The following is a 19,864-nucleotide window of genomic DNA, read 5'->3' on the forward strand; positions in this document are numbered from 1 at the left end:
CAAGCAAGTTTTCTCTCAGGACATATTTGTTTGACATTACATCCCCTGCCCCTCCCCTGCAGGGTTGCACTTCCTGGTTGCATGTCCTGTCTCCCCCCTCCCCTCCCCCTCCGCCTCCCCCTTCCCCCTACCCCTCCCCCAATGGTGACACAAATTTCCCACAGTGGTCAAAGCAGCAGAGCCATCAGGCTGAAGACTGAGCTCCTCAAACTGCACCTTAAGGTACCTCAACCCTGCAGTACTTTTACAGATGTTTATTTTTATTAACCTTCATTTAAACGGGATAGGCTGAGCATTAGCATGTGTGCTCTTTTACAGCAACACCCTGTTAATGCACCCCCCCCCCCCCAAGTTATCCTAACCTGCATTTAAAAAAAAAAATCTTAGCACTTTGCTTAATAGTACTGGACATGTGAATTCTGTTATTCTGAACATTTGTAGGGTGCTGGTTGTTATACCTTTACATTTAGCTCCTCCCTCTCATGCATGCTGATTGGCTCCAGCACCCCTTGTGACCCTGACCAGGAATAAGTGGGTATAGATAATGGATGGGAGTAACGTAATGTCTGTATCCTGTTGAGACCTGTAAGAAAAAAATCAATTTAAATATTTTTGACATAATACAAAAACATGTTGGTCAAAAATATGATTTTATTTTTTATTGAACGTCCCCTTGTAGCGTAGGTTTCAGCATAGTCGAATATATGGTTCTTAAGACAAGAGACCAGATCTCCTACAGGGGAGAAAAATGTGAGGGACTGAAAGAGTACCTAATCTTATGGGTTTTACAACAGTCAAGGTACATGATCGCAAGAGAAATGTCAAAAAGCTCTGTTTTTTGCTCATGTGATTTCAAACAACAAATGTAACGCACACATTCAAAGTTCAAGGTCAAGACAAGGTAGACAAGAGCGCAGTGATCTCCAGCAATATTGAATTTATACTCTACTGCATAACTGAAAAGCCATCCGTTTGTGCTTTATAGAGTACATAAGACATGTCTGCAAGAAGTGGCTTTCACATAGAAGTGTAGCATATATTACAAAAAAAAACAGAAGATTTAACTTCAATGGTCATACACCTTCAACTGATCACATTCTACACGTTCAAGTCCTTCAAAAGTTGTGAAAAAGTCACATGAAGTGATAAAATAGCACGCTCTCCCTTGAAATTCATGGAAATGCGTCCAAAAATATATTTCATTCTAACGTCTTGTACAGTGAGTGAAATATGTCCATCGTCCTCGCCAACTCCCCTGGCTGGTCGTCACATATTGTCAAGTACAGCCATGTCAGTGTGCTAATATCGCTAACACATTAGGTGGTCTTCACTTGTTTATGCACTAAAGTCGCTACTAAGCAGTCCAATTTGAAGGGAACCACAGTAAAACTAATCTTTGAATATCTTTTTTTAATAATTGAATATCAATGGAAAACATTAATCAGATTTGCTTGGGACCCTGTTGATCGGAATGCTGATATGCATAAAAATGTAACTCGCATTCAAACACCAGGGAATGAGATTTATAAAAGTGCTTGATTCAGCTTTCCAGACCGTTATATTTATTTTTTTGATCGTGTAATGCCAAATCATTTCTGTAAATTAAAAATGATTACTGAATCTCCAGACTATGACTTCAGAAATACTCAGCTGTGTTTATGGTAACCAGGGAGAAACCGGCTGGAATTCATTTAAAGTTTGAACCCTATTTTTTTTTTTTTTTCCTCGTCAAGATTTAATTCACTCCTGCGTTCGCATACAAATTCCTTTGACGCTTTCCCCTCCCGACTGTGTAACCAGAAGGTAATCTGAACAAGCCAGCTGTGTTGTTACTACTGAAGACATCTCAGGTGAAACAACTATAAGGTTCTGGCATGTGGACGGCTTTTTAAATTCGCCGCTGGTTCTCTCTCTCCCTGACTTGACGAGGGAACTGGACAGCGTTGCGATGATCAGACAGGATATGGCGTCTTGAAGGCAGGCGTCTGTTACTATAATAGGCATGGGATTCTGCCAGAACCCTGTACGCAATCAATACTTCAGTATCACCGCTGAGGGTTCGCATCGTTAAGCTGAAGGACACGGAAAGGGGAAATGGTTTGAGATGAGCCAATCAGGTGCACCGCTGCACTTGAAGTGGCCAATAGATTTCATCGGAAGTCTGACTGTTGTTAAGGGTGGCACATATGGTATTTTTGACAACGCTCTTTTTTAGGTTCCTAAAAAACAACAACAATAAATGCATATAAATTAAGCATATTTGAGTCAGACTTGATTCATTTAAGCTCTTGAATAGCTCTTCAATGTTCTTTGTCATTCAAGGTAATGTCATCAATCCGAAGATGCGATATCTTGGAGTTGGGGTATATTGTGGCAAAGGGCATCTTTGTCTGTTTGTTCCTTGTTCAAATGATCATGGTCTGTGGGTCTTCCTGTGGCACATCTTTGTCCTTCAAGAGATCTTTTTAAAAGATCACTCTGGCAAGTTCAAACATCACCTGAGGAGAGGAACAAATGCACTATTATTTCTGCGCATTTAATATCAGCAGATTCCAATATTTGAACAGTTTTGACATTAAACACACAAAATCAGGTCAGTGAGAGAGAGAGAGGGAGACAGTCTGTCGTGTTGAAACGAAGCGCAGACCTCCTTCTTCTAATGTTACATTCTGCAGGTGATCAATACCTTTGATCAATTTAGCCTATCTCTGTTTACACCACTGTCATCCTCCATTCAGAGCTATGGGAGAGCAGAGCGTGCTAGTGCGATAATTTGCTTCTCCCATATGAAGGTCTGTTAACACACGTCCAGAGAGATTAAAAAAAAATGTGAAGTATCTCAGTTTAAAGCCCTTTGCAGTCAGGGTCTTTCTCTTTGTGCAATAATACTTACTTTTCAATAGTTATATCGTGCAAAATGAACCAAAGAAAACCGATATGGCAATATAAAGCCTATTTTAAGCCAGAGTTTTTTTTTTTTTTTACATCCTGAAAGCAACAAAGTTCTTAAAACTTCCCACAACAGGATGATTAGATATCGATCATAAGGAGACCCATGTTTCTTGCATAAGTAACCGGTTCTGTTCATAAACATGACATTTCCGTTTTGTCCAGTCAGTAGTTTAACCATGCTGTGGGCTACTGAATGAGGCTTTCAGGTACATGGGCTGGCCTGTAACTAGGCAACAGGACTAAAAATAGCAGTTTACCGATAGGGTTAAAACAGGACCAGCTCAAAAAACAAAAAGCAAAAAAAAAAAACAAAACGCTGCCACCATGTCAGACTCGATAAACCACAAGTGGTCAGGCTGACGCCACACGATGCGGGGGGGGGGGGGGGGGGGGGGCAGGGGGCGGAGCCACCGAGGTGGGCGGAGCCTCCTGACCTCGATGGTGATGAGGATGACGATCATCCACTCCAGACGCAGGCCGTGCTTCTCGCTCAGGTAGTTGCGCATCAGGTCGGTGAGCTCCGTGCAGTGCTGCAGCTTCTCGTTCATCACCTGGGGGGACGGAGGCAAAGGTGAAACGCCGTCGCCGCCGAGTGAGGGGGCGGAGTCTTCGTTCGGGCAGTGGCGACGTCATACAGAGCCGTTGAGATTTATCGAACGGCGTTAACGTACCGTGTCTTGAATTCTTGGGCGGGCACATTTTATGTAGCTCAGCCCAAGTGGAAATGTAGCCTTACCAACACTCAAATATATGCATTTACATTTATACAGTTATACATACACGCACACATATAAATGTATAAATGTGTATACATACATATACATATATTAGCATTACATTACATTATAGGCATTTAGCAGACGCTCTTATCCAGAGCGACGTACAACAAGTGCATAGGTTTCATGATGTAGAGGCGCAAAAGAAACACTAGAGTGAAGTAAGGAGTGAAGTAAGAAGTATTAGCGTCTGCTAAACACCCGTAGTGTAAAGTGGAGAGGCGCGTGCGAACCTTGACCCGCCGGTTGATGCTGAGGAACTGGCAGGTCTTGTCGTAGAGCTGCTCCAGGTTCTCCCGGTCCCAGTAGAAGTCGGGTGTGAGGAGCAGGTCAGAGCTCAGGTTTATGCAGTGCCTGGAAGGGAAACGGAGCAGTCTGGGAGGGGGGGGGGTAGCTAGGGTTGCCAGATTTATAACTCCTCAAAACCGGACGCTGTCCACAGACTGGGCCGAGCCATCTGAGTAGGGAAGCTAGGGTTGCCAGATTTAGAACCTTTCAAAACTGGACACCACACACGCACACACTGTCGGTAGCGATCGCGGACTAGGCGGGGTGGGGGGTCTGTCGGAACTAATTTAATGGCTGGCGGGAGCTGTTGGAATTGATCGCGGAGTGACGACAGAAGACATTCATTGCAAATTATCAGCCAAATTTCAATCAATTTTTCAGACAGGACATTTCAGACATTTATTTTGTCCAGTCCCCTACTGATAATTTGAAAACCGGACATTCCAGGCCAAACCCGGGCACCTGGCAACCCTAGTAGAACCCCTTACTCACGTGTCTCCACTGTCAGAACCAGGTTTAAAAAATAAAAAAAAAAGCCCGGAAGGATTTCAGCAACAAGTTCGGCACTGCAAGCGCCCAGTTACACCAGGTTTGGCACCCGCTTAACGGGCTGTAACCACAACAGCATATCAGTAAAATAAATCTAAATCGGTTAAAGAACGTGCTTTTAACATGAACAGCCACCAGGGGGAGTTTCTTTACTATTTATCGTCTAAAGATTGGCAGAGGCGTCCCAGCCTGGGTCCTGCAGAGCCGCAGGGTGTTCTGATTTTATTACGACTCCACTAGCTCACCTGGCCTCCCGGGTCTAAGCTGGTTGTTTGTTTTTTTTGAGATGTCCTGCAGCTCTCCAGGACCAGGATCAGCGGGTGCTGTCCAAGTGCTCTGAACTTAAAAGCCCAGTTAACCGGATGTCTGAATACTAATGCCGCACGAATGCGTTTACCTCAGCGCGAAGAGCTCTCCGATTTTCTGCATCACCTCTGCTCGAGAAAGCTTCACCCTTTTTCCAGATTTCAGCATCTAATTTAAAAAAAACAAACAGCCAGAACAACAACAACAACAGTAAAGAATTATATGACAAAAGCAAACTGTGAGTAAGCCTTTTGATCCTAGATGTACCACAACCCATTTTCATTCGTTATCACACAGGCAAGCCAGACAGGGGAAACATGTACAACAGACAGAGAAAACAACAACAAAAACAAATCTCATTCCTAATTGAATTTAGTACAATTTAGAAGGACTAGGGAGTCATTAACTTGCCCATGAGGGAGGAGGGCACCTGTCATAACACGTTAGGGTTAGACCCAAATTTTTTTTTTTTTTTAAAACACAGCGCACTTCCCGTACTGAAACTGGAGATGGAACGTAAGGCCAGACTGCCCCCCCCTCCTCGCTCCGCTCCCCCCCCCCCCTCCAGTGCCTACGGCGCTGGATTACTGCTCGGATCCTGCACCGGGTTAGAACAGCTTGACACAGCTGGGGACCGCTTATACCTCCACGGGAGGACTCTACAACCTAGCAACAAGCCCACGGTTCCCATGGTGATTTTTTTTCTTTTTTTCCCCCCCTGGCTTAGCCACTTAAAACGGAGGAAGAAGAAGAAAAAAAGAAAAAAAGAAAACCTCATCCTTGACAATATGCTCAGATCCAATCGATTTTGGACCTTGCGAGGTCCTAAATCGACAGATTCGTACACATACATCGGGCACGGTCAGAAACTCGCTGCTATATGGTTATAACAGCACGCTGATGTATAAAAACGCTAATGCTAACGCAAAGTAGCATACAGACATTGAGTATGGAACTGCAGCTGTGGGCAGGCGTACAGCGTCGGCACTGGAGGTGAAAGGTCTGTTAACTTCAGATTTGCAGCAATCAGGCCTTCGGTGCTCAGCTCTGACAAGACATGGAACCGCAGTTTAATGCACTCACCTCAGGGATGGACTGAATGGACTCCACAAAATTGTCCAGCGACACTTCCCATATGGCCAATTTCACTGCGACGAAACACAATTGCACAGGCACCCTTTAGCAAAATGAAAAACCTTAACGGAAGAATAGCCCTTTCAAAGCCTGACTGAAGAAAGGGTTGAGTCTACCAATGGAATTTTACCCAGAAAACACAGGAACACAGTGCGCCCAGAATTGGGCTGAAGCTGTAGAATCTTCATGTCTGACTATAGTCAATTCTTCACCCAATATGCTCAACATCTAGGTGTACTCAACCAAGGTGACATGAACATTCAGTGAGATTATGTAACAATAAATGATATGATAAATCATTGCCTTATTATCAGTAGTAAGTACAGCAAAAATTCAACCTGCTTTGAACAGACACCTAAATGAGTAATGTGCCTCTAAAATGAGAAACTGCGGCACACAAACACGTGAAAACTGTGATTTCTGTGAGAGTCACATGTTTACAGGCATTTAAAAAGATATGGTTAACTGCCCCCATATCAAGGGGGGTGGTGGAGGGGAGGGGGGAGGGGGTGGGTCTCATTTCCAAATTTCCTGTCCCCCCCAAGGCCTACTGGTTCTGCATTTCTGTGATACCATGGATTACCGTCTCCATGGCAGCGGTTGCCCTGAACAACAGAGGCTGACCGAGAATGGCGTCACGTTTATTTTTGGGGAGGGAGGCAGGGGAGGGGGGAGGGGGGAGGTGCCTGGCGGGGCAGGCCTGATTCCATGCACATCCATTAGATTAAAGCGCTAGAGCCCCCCAGGAGGGAATGGGGGGGGGGGGAGTTTTGCACGCACTCGCTCTCCGTTTGAAAGCGCAGGGGAAGCATCGCTCTCCCTCACACAGCGCCGTGAGCGGAGCGGAACGACACAACTTCTGAAGTCACGACTTCAAAAACAAGCCAAACCAAATGAGATTAGAGCACATAAACTTACGCAACTAACACCAGTAATTTACCATAACTTTTCCACGGGGTTTAAGTGATTTCATTTTCACTTTGTTTATGTTGACTTTTAAAAAATTTCCCAACTTCTTCAAGACTTCTGGTCTTGAACCTTAGAAATACAATATGAATATATATTATTATATATGAATGTATAATATGAAATGATATTTGATAAATATTATTATGCAGTTAGGGAGGGCGATATCAGTAAAAACAGCATGGTAGCAATACCACACTCACTGCAGAGCTGGAGTAGAAGATCAGAGTTTGGTTCGCACATCTGGAACATTACCACTTAACCTCCTTGACAATTCTCCATTGGAGGAACCAGACTCAAGAGGGGAGAGCCCACCTGCCTGTGGCCAGATCAGGATGCACATTTTCTGGGGCTGCTGAAGAAGAACCCCCCCCCCCTCACCTGACAGGGAGAGAGCGTTGGAGAAGGCAAACTTCTCCAGCACGGCCTGGTCCTGATCCAGCTCACAGTTGAGCAGGAAGTTCCCACGGTGCAGCTTCGAGTTTCCCCTGGGAGAGAGAGAGAGCGCGCACGGTCACTTTTAAAAACAGGAGCAGGAAGAGGAGGAGTTAGACCGAGCAACACAATATCTCAGTGACGTCACCACAGGCAATGAGAGTAGAGTAGCACACGTCGACATTTGTGCCAAGAGTTTTTTGTAGAGCAAATGTCAGCCTTTTACACTTTTAAATATACACGGTCAATGTCACGTGAAACAAAAATGCAAAGGAAAAGAAATAACAGCAGAGGGCGCTGTTGCTTAATCCACTGCTATGCTGGATTCACCCAAAGACACAGTGCATGGAGCTATCCTAGGAAACCTTTGCTTACCCATGCTTTCAAAGTTATAACAAACAATCACAGTAATACAGAAAATGTAAAACTATAAGCATTACATGAACTTTACATTCTGTCAAAAAAAGGGGGAGGGTCATATTTATCGTCCAATGAGTGAAACTCCTGCGTAATAGACAACACATTTCTAAAATCCCTTCAGGACCAATCACAAGCAGAGGGTTATAAATATTAACACATCAACTAAGAAATTACTGTTGGTCCTGAGATAGATCTACTGTACTTATGTTAAACCAACAATGCAAACTCAAGGATGGCTATAGCCAGCCAAAGTTTGGCACTTGATCCACGACCAATGAGCAGGCCAGTTTACTGAGTGCAAGCCACCAAGCTTGCTACAGCCATCCATAGCTTGTGCTGCCACCTACAGGCCATTAAAAAAGCGCATCACAGGAGAAGAGAGAGCAGACGTACTCCCCCAGTGTGTAGTTGATCTCCTCATTCTCCCAGTGAACCAGGGCTACTTCATACGGGTTCACCTCGTGATGCTCCAAGATCCTCATCACGTTTTTCATCTGCAGTGGCAGACAGATGGACAAACAGACGGCACTGTGGCAGGTTTCACATCAAAATGGACTCCACAAAACAATTGGTTTTCTGGAATGTTGTTCAAGATTCTAAAACAGTGTTCTAGAACTCCACTGCTTTCATTTACCGGTAATGATTGTTACATCAGCATTAGAAAGTGATTAGCAGCTGTTATTTATTTAAACTTCAAGTGAGATATCTGTCCCAAAACATGCTATTTAATGTATCCGCTAAGAATACTACACTTATTTTAGTAAATACTATACAGTAGTATAACCTTATGTTAGCTTACACTATAAAGTAGTATCACCTAATGTTAGTGTTCAATGTACTATAGTACGATCTACATATGCCAGCATGCTTGTAACTCACAGTATATTATCCTACAAAGGCAGTTTGGTTAGTCCAGCAGGTACGCACGGCATGATTATTAACATCATACACACCGTTTTCTCCTCTACATTCCAGAAGACAACAGACCCCTCCCTGTGGACATAAAGGGATGAATGTCATTTAAATGCTGAAATTAAAAAAGGAAAGAATGGGGCAAATTTAGGAGGGGGCTAATATTTCATCTGTGTAGACCTCTTACCTGAAGAAAAACATCAGTGCACAGTCATTAGCCTTAGAACCCATTTCTGTCCCCATAACAAGGACATTGGAAGCATCTGGAAAACCAAAATAACTATACTGTCACAGCTACCCTGCTTTACAAAATGAGTATGGTTTTACCTCTAGTATAAAAATAAGTGAAAACAATGTATGAAATTTAAGCTAACAATACATAAACACAATCAAACCTTAATTACTAGGACATTTGGGAGGGAATGAACAAGGTTCTGATACTGTTAAGTCTCTTAACAGTAAGCCTGACATCAAACATAAACATTTAAAATTTTAAGATTTAAAATTTTACCTCTAGGCAAATCTGTCATTTCTAAAAACCCATGGGCTGACAGCTCGTGGCTGAGAGTCGGCAAGACGTACTGGTCCGCAGTGGCAAAAGCAATGCATTGCATCATGTCCTGCAGAAGGGATTAAAAAAAACAAAGCAAAGGTCATAAGGCCCCTGGCGTACACGCTGATGTGGCATCACGTCATCTTGACCTTTTTCTGAAGAGTGATTCCCAGTTTTGCTTTCTGAGATACTCGGAATCCAATTTAATTTGACTCGGTAGTCATTTTCAAAATAATTGCGAGATTTACGAAGCTGAATGCGTTTCGTGATATGGTGCTGACATTAGCATATGGTTTTGTCAACCAAGGCAAGCCGCCACTGAGGGATGTTCCAAACAGCTATTCCACATCACATAGATCAACCCAGATCTATGGACGGTGGTGTGGCGCAGTGGGTAAGGAACTGCGCTCGTAACCGAAAGGTCGCAGGTTCAATTCCCGGGTAAGGACACTACCGTTGTACCCTTGAGCAAGGTACTTAACCTGCATTGCTTCAGTATATATCCAGCTGTATAAATGGATACAATGTAAAGTGCTATGTAAAAAGTTGTGTAAGTCGCTCTGGATAAGAGCGTCTGCTAAATGCCTGTAATGTAATGTAATGTGATCATAGGAAGAAGCTCATTTGGAAAGCACATGACAACAGGGCATTGTAATGCATTAGAATTTTTTTTTTTTTTTTTTAAATCACACGACATTCACATCAGAAATTCTAAACTAAACTAAAACCACTACGAGAATGCTTGTGTTATCTCCTGTAATGCGGTCTGTGTCTTGCTGCAAAGTCCCAGGAAGGAATTAATCAGCACATAGATTCTATCAGCTCAATTACTCAACCAGATGTTGGGAGGTTCCGATTCCTCGTTTTAGAAACCAGACGTACAGTATGCCAAAAGCCGTAAACTAATAAGGGAGGATCAAAATTATAGCTGATCAGATGCTCCTCGTGCTGCAGAACTGTCTGTATGATATTATATTTTTAACATAATCTCCCCCGACTTCTGTGATTTATACAAGTGACGTTACAGCAGGAACATCCCCTCACTGGAGCACTTTCAATACTCCCCTACAGTACAAATCATGCCATGACCAAAAGGCCAAATTTTCCTTTTGTAAATGTGACCTGAATTTAGAGAGGGAATAAATGGCATCGGGTAAAGTACAAAGAATAATATCCGTGCAGGGGCAGTTCTCCCAGCAGGTGCATATGGACTGCCACTGCCAGCTACAGTTGGTAGCAGCAAAGGCAAAGTGTGCAGTGATGCAGTTCACGTTTCGGAATAGAATCTTGACTCCGGGTTCAGTTCTGGGATATGAAGTGCATCACTGGCACTCAAAAGCTTACAGCTGGGTGCCTCACCGGCAAGCCCCTCTTGCAGGGATTTAATGACACCCTTCCAATTCTTAATTGTCCATGTTAGTAACCTGACACAGCGAGGTCATTCGGTGGCTATCCTGGACATTACCAGACGTCAGTCCAGGATGAGGGCGCTCATCATAGTGAGATGTCATAGGCTAGCCCAGGTAGCTTAATTTCCATTCTTTTTTTATCCACCAGGGCTTTCCCAGGTATATCCGCCAGAAATACTGCGTGCAAACCACGTCTAAAATGCTTGTCCCTCAGCTGAAAGAGGCATAGTACCGTGTCTATATTAGGCGAGGGCTGGTTGGATCGAGACGGCTGCTTGGTCCTGGGTCCTTTGGGCGCCCGTTTCCCTGGCAACGGCGACTTTTTTGCGACTGGCATGGCGGCAGCGGCCGAGTAGAACCGATTTGGCACTTTCGTGGCCACACAGACTGTCATGTGTACCGCTGAATCAAGAACATATTGCTGCCCCCAAAACAATCGTCTGTCCCATCTTAAACGACAGTTCGGAAAAGGGTCAGAGTACTGTCTCCGACAAGGTGCGCGTAGACAGACGTCACTGCGCGCATCGGTGAAGCAAGCACGGCCTCTCTCCGTCAGAGACGGGTTCTGCAGGCTTGCTAGCTTGGGTCTGAGTGAATAAGGTAACTGATTAAATCCAGTCGGTCTGCCAAAACTCTTATCCAGATTCTGCAGCAACCACAGCGAGTTCCTGGTGATCTTGATAGCCATAGTTCATCTGTAGGAAAAAGGTGACAAGTTCAGTCAGCTGTAAAAACGTTAGTCTACTTTTTGTGTAACTTTTTGTTAGGTGTGAACAATTATACCACGAATGACAACACTGAAAATGACTGCACTTGAAAATCTATCTTAGCTGCTTCACTTGGCATGTATATACTAACTAGTCAACAAGTACACAAACAAGCTAGTTTAATATATTATGTAGTAACGTCGTCAGTTAAAACTCTGCTATAGCTCACAGTTGACCAATCAGTAGCCAAAGGTCCACGTAAAACTGGAATGCAATAATGCAGCTAAGTTAATTGTAGTCTAGATAGCATTAGCAATCTAGCTACTGCATGGGGCAGGAATAACAAGTTAACTATAGAGCTACGGTTGCTGGCGCAGCCTTCTACCTAACCAAAAATGTAATGTAACTTCACGTTAAACTAACTTTAGCTTTGTCAGTGCTATTACTTGCCTATAGGCTAGCAAGCTAAACATGCGGACTGACCTTGAACATACACGCTATCTAGACAGCTAGCTGGCCTGGGTGTTTATCTAGCTACATTTTTTGCTAAATTAGCGAGATTGCTAAAAGGCTAACGAATTTTCATTCATTTACCATTCATATACGTTACCTAGCAGTGACAGGTGCATATTCTGTAGCAAGCTAGCTGTGCTAACATTAACAGTGGGGGACTGTCCTAATTTGACTGAAGGTATTTTAAGGTAAAATAATGAAAGTTTGAGTCATAATGCAAAGCTAGCTAGTAACCTGTTTAATCCCCAGTCACAGAATGCGAAAATAATATATTTGTCATCACTGACACGGCTTCTTATGAGAAATTCCCGATTTAACGTGGAAACTTTAGTTGTCAAGCTTGCTTTGATTCTGCCCGGGGTTCATCTGTGCATCCACGGCTCCAGCCTGTGTTGATCAGCACACATGTAGCTAACTAGCTAACATGAGCCCATGCAATGATGCATAAAGTTTTGTTTGAATAGCTGCACTTATCCACTTCCTGGTTGTAGACATGGCGAACCAAGTGACGCTTCGCGGAGTTCCAGAGTCTCTCTCTGCAAAATTTGTGGGGTATGTATGTTTAAATGACTCACTGACTAACAAATCAACACCGATATCGTGTTAACACTGCATTACTGTGAGCGATCAAATAACGTTAATGCACAAGTTATTGCAATTACACAATAGGAATTGGCTAGTAGTAAAATAGTCAATCTGGCTCGCATATCGTTAGGTGTAGCTCGCCCTGTGATTGTTTACCGCCTGTCACTGTCAGTTGGGTAGCTAGTGCTAGCTAGCTGTTGTGGGTGGTTATTGTGATTATTGACAGCCCATCAGTGTCAGAATTGGTAGCTAGTTGCTACCATTATGACCTAGCTCACTTGCTAGCTATCAGCCACGCAGCCTGAAGCTGTCAGTCGATTAAACTTGGAAACATGCCTCACCAGGTTCTGCTCTGGACAGGCTGACAGTCGTGGCTTTTTCGTTCCACCGCAGCTTAGCATGCTAATGCTAACAACCCACACATTTACAAAAAGTAAAAAAATAAAATAAGCCAACTAGCTAGCGTTGTATTGTTTAAACGGCTTATTTCGAATTAGCTGGGGTTAGTACTAGGTCTTTCCTTAACTCTTTCCTTCTTTAGTGTACCTTGTGCGATTGAAACTGCTATAATTATCTGTTTATTTCAGAACGTTTGCGTACTTGACAGTAAGGGACAGACTGCCAACCATTCTTACTAAAGTCATCGACACCATCCACCGAAACAAAAACAAATTCTTTGAAGAACACGGGGAGGTAAGGAGACATAACCTCGCCGAATACAGTGACGTCAGGTTTATTGTCAACCGCCTCCTCTTGCGAAATTAACGTCGTTTTGCTTCCTCCCGGCCTGCAGGAAGGCGTCCAGGCCGAAAAGAGGGCAATCTCTTTCCTCTCCAAACTTCGTAACGAGCTGCAGACAGACAAACCGGTGCTGGCCCTGACTGACGATGGCGTGGACACGGACATGTGGAACCAGTACCTGCAACGGCAGCAGAGCCTAATGGATGAGAACGAGTCGCCGAGCTGGTTCAAGTCACCGTGGCTGTACATGGAGTGCTACATGTATAGAAGGATTCAGGAATCTATACGTCTAAAGTAAGCTGCTGATAATAATTGTGTGAGAAATGGAGAAAGTCCTTTGGCTGTGGCACAGGAGTAACTGGGCTTGTCGGAGAGGGTTTACAGGTTCAAGTTTGGCATGAGGCACAGTTGTATTATTAAGTGACATTGCTACTATTTCAGTATATTCAATATGTATAGCTGTTGTGTTGAAATAATGTGTAAGTTGGCCATTGAAGTTTTCTGAGAAAGAATTTAATGTAAGTTGCAGTAAGCAAATAAATCACATGTAATGAAAATCTGCAGAAACAGCAGAATTTGTGTGGTCGTGCCAAATTATGGTTTATTATTATCAATATTTAATTGTATTGTTTGTAATTAAATTATTATTTTTTTGTGTTTCAGTCCCCCGATCTGTGATTTTGATGTGTTCAGAGCAGCCAAAACGCAAAGCTACTTTGAGTCTCAACAGGCCATAATAGCGATTTGTACGTATCTCCAAGGACTGAATAAAAACATGAACGACTTCTCTGAGGAGCAGCTTATGGGCCAGTTTCTGAAACTGCTGCAGGTGAGCGACCTCCAGGGTTTAGTCACGTTCATACAAAGGTCGTCCGCCTGAAAAACTGCGATACATAATTGACTATAGCTGTAGATATAAGACGATTTTATAGCAGGGCTGCCCAACCCTGTTCCTGAGGATTTACTGTCCTGTTGTTTTTCACTCCAACCCTGACAAAGTACACCTCATTCAACAGCGAGACTGCTTATTAGCAGAATCAGGTGTGCCACATTAGGAAATTAGGGTTGAAATGAAAACCTACAGGGCAGTAGATCTCCAGGATGAGGGTTGGGCAGCCCTCTTTCAAAGGTTACTTCTGGTTGAAGTTTCACATTAAGCAAAGGCCCTATATTGAGGGGGCTAAGACAGTAGAATAATTTATCACAACTAGAGGCTTAGACCTATAGTTTCAACTTTCAAACGTCAGTAATATGAACCTGAACTAAACTGACAGAAACTGGCAGTCTGCTGTCACTGTACGGAACTGGCATTCTCCTTCAAGGGGTCGAGTGGGATAAAGTCAGACACGGATCCTTTGGTCACCAATGCTTCTTAAGAATCCCCTGGCAACTGACCAACCACATTAAAGGTTACCAGTTGGTGTCGACAAATCACAAGAGAGTGTACTGGAGGAGTGGCGCAGGAGCGCATAGCACACGTGACAGTTACAAATGGGCAAGGGAGTAACTTTAGTTAGAATTTTGGGGGGGTTGAAATGCAGAGACCCTGAGAACTGCAACCCTTCTTTCCTCCCCCAGGAAGAAAGAACAGAATTCTAAGGGGAAAATACTTCAGATTACTGATCAGGATCTCAATCCCAGTATGAAATCCCCATATTGATTATATGAAATGATTTTCCTCATCATCACCCTATATTATTGGGGGGGGGGGGGGGGGATTTGGCCTGTTTTCTCATATTGGGGAGGATGTAACCCCATCAAGTACGCCCTTGCAAATGAGATAAGAGGCGATTTGATAAAAGTATTCTGCAGCGAATAAAATCTATTACTCCCTTGAGGATCCTGCTGTTGTCATGGTAATCAAAATACTGTAGACCTGAGTGCACTGTGGACAGGAGCACTGTTTGAATTGGTAGTAATGCGCTTGTGTTTCATCGATCCGTCTCTTAAGGTCTCCTTGTGGGGAAACAAGTGCGATCTCTCCATCTCGGCGGGTCAGGAGAACTCTCAGAAGTCCAGTCCTGTGGAGGCCCTGGAGGATCTGAAGTCCTTCATCCTGGTGGACGACTCACACCTGGTCTGGTCCGCCTTGACGGGCGGCAAGACCCCAGGAGGGTCAGGGAAGCCGCAGGGAAGAGTGGACATCGTCCTGGACAACGCGGGCTTCGAGCTCGTCACCGACCTCGTCTTCGCCGACTTCCTGGTCTCCTCCGGCCTGGCCAGACAGGTCCACTTCCACGGGAAGTCCATGCCGTGGTTCGTCTCCGACACCACGCGGGAGGATTTCAGCTGGACCATAAGGCAGACCATGGCGGCCAATCACAAGTGGATGTCGAAGAGCGGCGCCCAGTGGCAGCGCTACGTGAAGGACGGCACCTGGTATTACCACGACCACCCTTTCTGGACCCTGCCCCACGAGTTCTGCGACATGGCCGCCGACGCCCCCGACCTCTACGCCGCTCTTCAGGAGGCGGACCTCGTTCTCTTCAAGGGCGACCTCAACTACAGGAAGCTGACGAGCGACAGGGACTGGGCGCACACCGAAACCTTCGAGAGGGCCCTGAGGGGGTTCCAGCCCGCCCCCCTGTGCAGTTTGAGGACCCTTAAGGCCAACGTCCAGGTGGGCCTCCGACCCGACCAAGGGGAGAGCCTGACCGCTCGAGAGCCCGGCTGGATGACCAGTGGAGCGTACGCAGTGATACAGTTCTCCAGCCATCACAGAGAACAATAGGTCTTTCATTTCACGCCCAAGTTTACCGACGAGCTCGAGGCAAAAAGCAAAACCGCAGCGTTAAAAACGGCAGACCGATGTTACTGTGGAAAAATCGGAAAGTCGTCTTGCATGACGTTCTACCTATCGTTTAAGTGCTGCTCAAGGCATAGCCCTTTTCACCCGTTTTTTTTTTTAGTTAGGGAATTAACTGGTAGAACACTTCGGTCACTGTTTTCAGCTAAACTTGTATACAAGCATTCAATGCTTAGTTTACATATCGCACCTTACTTCCAAAATTACCATGTCTTATTTTTCCTATTTTTACTGGCTTCCATGGGCAGGCAGCGTGCTGCTTACAGATGGTGTGTTTTTGCATACTTCCAAGATTTCCATCTCATCCGGACATAGGCCATTTTTACTGTATTACTGTATAATAAGTATATTTTGAATTAAGATATGCACATGGGATTTATACTGCCTCTAATACGTTATGGGCATTTATGTTAAGGCAAAGAACGTTACGTAGAACATTTTGTGAACAGTCCGGACATCTCCAAATAAATTCAGCTTCATACGGTCTTTTACATTTTACCACACAATCTAGGCTGACTTATTCTCTAATGATACCTACTGTACCATATTAGAGATGTAATGAGAGTTTCAGTAAGTGCTGCTAACACCGTGAATGACCCTAAAATGAAACATTTCTTTATAATGTTACACATTTTATGCGCTCTCCTACGTTCTTGTGAACAGTCTTAATGTCCAAGATTTTTTTCGCCCTGGAAGTTGTTCTGGCTGCACTGTTTCTTGAAGCATCAGGGCAGCGTCTTGCGTACAGTAGGCTTAACAAGGCACGATCTGTTATTGGTCAGTTTGCTTGTTATTGCAGTCTGTGCCGCTTCCTCTTCCAACTAATTTTAAGTGCAGCAGACTGATGTTTTTTTAATGCATGCGCTCGGTCATGCATCGAAGTTTACACATTATTCAAACGTTTTTTTTTTTTTTAACGGTTCGCAATAGCTGAAGTAAGGATTTCAGTCAGGGTGTTGAAGGAAGCTGTCGTTCGCTGACATTGGGACACTTGCATCTGCATTGGATGAATATTGTGTATGTATTCAAAAATAAATTTAATTGCCTACTTGGAAGTGTGTTTTGTAATCCAGATAAACCGCGGTCTCTGTGTTGTATGTTTTTTTTCAATAATTGAACAATTTCCTGGTGCTGTAACAGCCTTATTCTTACTGAAAATAGTTTTTTTTTATATCATTCTCATACAGGGGAAATAACAGACAACTACTGAACTGAGACTGTAGAAATGAATTAGATGAATGGCACATCATAAAACTAGAGTCCAATCAGGAAATCTATTTTTTGGTTAAACTTTTAGGCTTCCCACTATGCTATTTTCTGCATATTGGCCGGACGTGGTAAAAACAACTTTCTTGGTTGAATAAAATAATTACTGTCATTATGTGTTTGTTCAGAAAGGCACGCCTGTTTGATTTGCGAAATTCGTTTCCGAGGGACTATTAGTGCGGATGAAAGCCTCTTGTCGAATCATAAATGATAGCTGCCTAAGCTCTCATTTTTATTCTTTAGTTTTTTTTTGACAGGTGGTGCTCGTCAACCTAAAAAAAGGACTTGGCGCGCAGTCCTGTTTATTTGACACATTTTATTGCTTTATGTCTCTCATATTCATACTATGCCTAAAACTTTTTTCTTATTCTTTTTCTGTCCTGTGCAATACGAATAAATATTTGCATATAGCAAATAACATCCAGTCCACTATTCTCAATTTTAAAGAAAAAAAAAAAGAAATCCGTCTATGCTTGATTACAAATTTGAGTTGCCACATTTGCTAGACGTGGTCTGGAAGCACACTGTTTACAGTTGTTGCAAAATCTCCGGGCTTTCCTGTTGTTTAAACCTTTAAATCTTTAGGATCGCGTGTTCCACTGTTGATCCCGTGAATCACCTGGCCGCGTTGAGCCTTGAAGTGCACCTGTCTCAGTGCAAAACAAGGCCTATTGCGGAGTGAAAACAGCAGGCCGTGGCTTCATTAAGGGTCTCAGATCACAGTGAGCGCTTCTTTTGTCAATAAAATGTCTATTGCTCGGTTCAGATGTTTGGCGAGCACTATTCCACAAACCGTGGTCACAGTTGGTTCAGATTTTGCACAAATTGCTGAGTGAAAAAACAGATGTTTAATAGTTTTCTGCTGCGGAACACTAATTTGATATAACCGAAACCAAAAATATTTGGTCGGGAAAAAGCACTCCAGTTGAAAACCAGGGTATGTGATTCAAAGCAACAGGCCACAGGGTCAATGCAATTATGCAGTCCTTACTCAGAGAGGGCAGAACCGATATAGCTCAGGAGGTAAGACCGATTGTCTGGCAGTCGGAGGGTTGCCGGTTCAAACCCCGCCCTGGGCATGTCGAAGTGTCCTTGAGCAAGACACCTAACCCCTAACCTCTAACTGCTCTGGCGAATGAGAGGCATCAATTGTAAAGCGCTTTGGATAAAAGCGCTATATAAATGCAGTCCATTTACCAACCCATCTCGAAAACACAAAAATACCTTTTCAGAAATCTTATTACAGCAATTTATGAAAAGAAACCCCAGGCTTTTAAGGAAATAATTCCTCATCTGGTGTATTGAAATGAGTAATTATAGGGTAATTTCAGAAATGGGAAATATGAGATGAAGGTGAAGGAAAAAGATGATTCTGTCTTGCAGTGTACTGCTTTTTTTTTTGCGGGTGATTTCTTGAGAAAAGCGCAACCGTCTTATGGAGGTATTGTTCAATCTTCGCAATTACAACTTGACCTGACATGTCTGAAACATGGGCTCTCTCTCTCCCTGAATAAAAGAGCATGCTGGCAGAGCATCTAAAATTACCCAGAATTCCTGGTAGGGACAGCTCATTTCCTTTCATGGCTGAAGATTCAGAAATTATCCATTGCATTTGAAGTGAAACACATTTAAAAATGTCATCGATGGAGAAATTAAGGCCCGCCACCAGCCAAAATGCCGGTAAAAAGTTTGGTTGTGGCTTGTAAGGTTTTCTACTCTTAGCAGTCACTTGGGCTGGTAATGTCAGGTTGTGTTATATTTGTAAAAGGTATTGCTGGTGATATAATGTTTAAAATGGCTGCTGATTTTTAGAATCCACACAAGCCACTGTGGCCAGTGGGCGAAAAAGGTAATCTCATGGAACCGCTTGTTTACTTGAATTTTTGAATTCTACTTAATTTACTTGAATTTACTTAAAGGTCGATTTCAATACAGTTTAAATAAACTGAAGGTTTTTAACTCTGCACTTTCAAAAGTTAACTAATTGGGACTATACTGTATACTGTCTTCATAAGTTTACTTGAGTTTACTTAAAGGTCGATTTCACTTAAAGGTCGATTTCGATACAGTTTAAATAAACTGAAGGTTTTAACTCTGCACTTTCAGAAGTGAACTGATTTGTACTTTATACTGTACGTCTTCATAAGTTTAAATAATTGGATCTTTATCGGGAGGGTTCTCAAATGGTGTTATCATTTTTAAAAAGACCCGATTTGATTTACGGTTAATGTGTTTTTCAGACATTTGTGTGTCGGTACGTACGATGGATGCAGCTGGTGCTTCTGAAGACGGTACATAAATGGCGGTGGAGTCCGTCCTCTTCCTGGTTATTTCCTGGATGACGTCCAGAGGCATGCGTTTATCTTTTAATGGAGATGGAAGGCCAGGCCGTGGCCTTGTGCTCGCTGAAACTGCATAAACCTCCCAAGAAAAAACCAGGAGTTCACTCGGTCAAATCATCCGTTTTCTCACTGGCCAAAATGTTGCGCGTTACCTGCATGTCTGTGTGTGTGCCCTTATATCATTATTGTCATTTGTCAATTTGA

At 43.5% G+C, this 19,864-nt stretch overlaps 2 protein-coding genes across 6 annotated transcripts; one reads left to right on the forward strand and one right to left on the reverse strand.

The window, feature by feature from the left end:
• Positions 1-631: 631 nt before the first annotated feature.
• On the reverse strand, positions 632-12,391 carry rmnd1 (required for meiotic nuclear division 1 homolog). Of its 5 annotated transcripts, none has more exons than XM_035422668.1 (12): positions 12,208-12,391; positions 10,933-11,395; positions 9,250-9,358; positions 8,926-9,001; positions 8,780-8,819; positions 8,220-8,320; positions 7,353-7,459; positions 5,955-6,019; positions 4,963-5,039; positions 3,962-4,082; positions 3,387-3,503; positions 632-2,498 (listed from the first exon to the last, which is right to left on the reverse strand). In XM_035422668.1, the coding sequence occupies exons 2-12, from the start codon at positions 11,386-11,388 to the stop codon at positions 2,466-2,468; spliced, it is 1,302 nt and encodes a 433-aa protein (XP_035278559.1). In that variant the 5' UTR covers positions 11,389-11,395; positions 12,208-12,391; the 3' UTR covers positions 632-2,465. The 5 variants fall into 5 exon arrangements, with proteins under 5 accessions (XP_035278559.1, XP_035278558.1, XP_035278557.1 ...); XM_035422667.1 differs by having other exon boundaries at positions 12,155-12,391; XM_035422666.1 differs by having other exon boundaries at positions 12,018-12,391.
• Positions 11,216-17,107, forward strand: armt1 (acidic residue methyltransferase 1). The gene is made up of 6 exons (XM_035422664.1): positions 11,216-11,300; positions 12,412-12,472; positions 13,093-13,198; positions 13,299-13,540; positions 13,910-14,075; positions 15,198-17,107. The coding sequence occupies exons 2-6, from the start codon at positions 12,414-12,416 to the stop codon at positions 15,975-15,977; spliced, it is 1,353 nt and encodes a 450-aa protein (XP_035278555.1). The 5' UTR covers positions 11,216-11,300; positions 12,412-12,413; the 3' UTR covers positions 15,978-17,107.
• Positions 17,108-19,864: the final 2,757 nt, after the last annotated feature.

This window comes from Anguilla anguilla, chromosome 6 (genome assembly GCF_013347855.1).
Source record: "Anguilla anguilla isolate fAngAng1 chromosome 6, fAngAng1.pri, whole genome shotgun sequence".
NCBI classification, from domain to species: Eukaryota; Metazoa; Chordata; class Actinopteri; order Anguilliformes; family Anguillidae; genus Anguilla; species Anguilla anguilla.

Coding starts and splice junctions, on each gene's coding strand:
- armt1 (XM_035422664.1), top strand. CDS start 12,414: ATGGCGAACCAAGTGACGCTTCGCGGAGTTCCAGAGTCTCTCTCTGCA. Junction 13,541..13,909: donor CAGGAATCTATACGTCTAAA/GTAAGCTGCTGA, acceptor TTTGTGTTTCAG/TCCCCCGATCTGTGATTTTG. Junction 14,076..15,197: donor AGTTTCTGAAACTGCTGCAG/GTGAGCGACCTC, acceptor CCGTCTCTTAAG/GTCTCCTTGTGGGGAAACAA.
- rmnd1 (XM_035422668.1), bottom strand. CDS start 11,388: ATGGCTATCAAGATCACCAGGAACTCGCTGTGGTTGCTGCAGAATCTG. Junction 8,820..8,925: donor GCACTGATGTTTTTCTTCAG/GTAAGAGGTCTA, acceptor TTATGTCCACAG/GGAGGGGTCTGTTGTCTTCT. Junction 4,083..4,962: donor GGAGAGCTCTTCGCGCTGAG/GTAAACGCATTC, acceptor TTTCCCTTCCAG/GCACTGCATAAACCTGAGCT.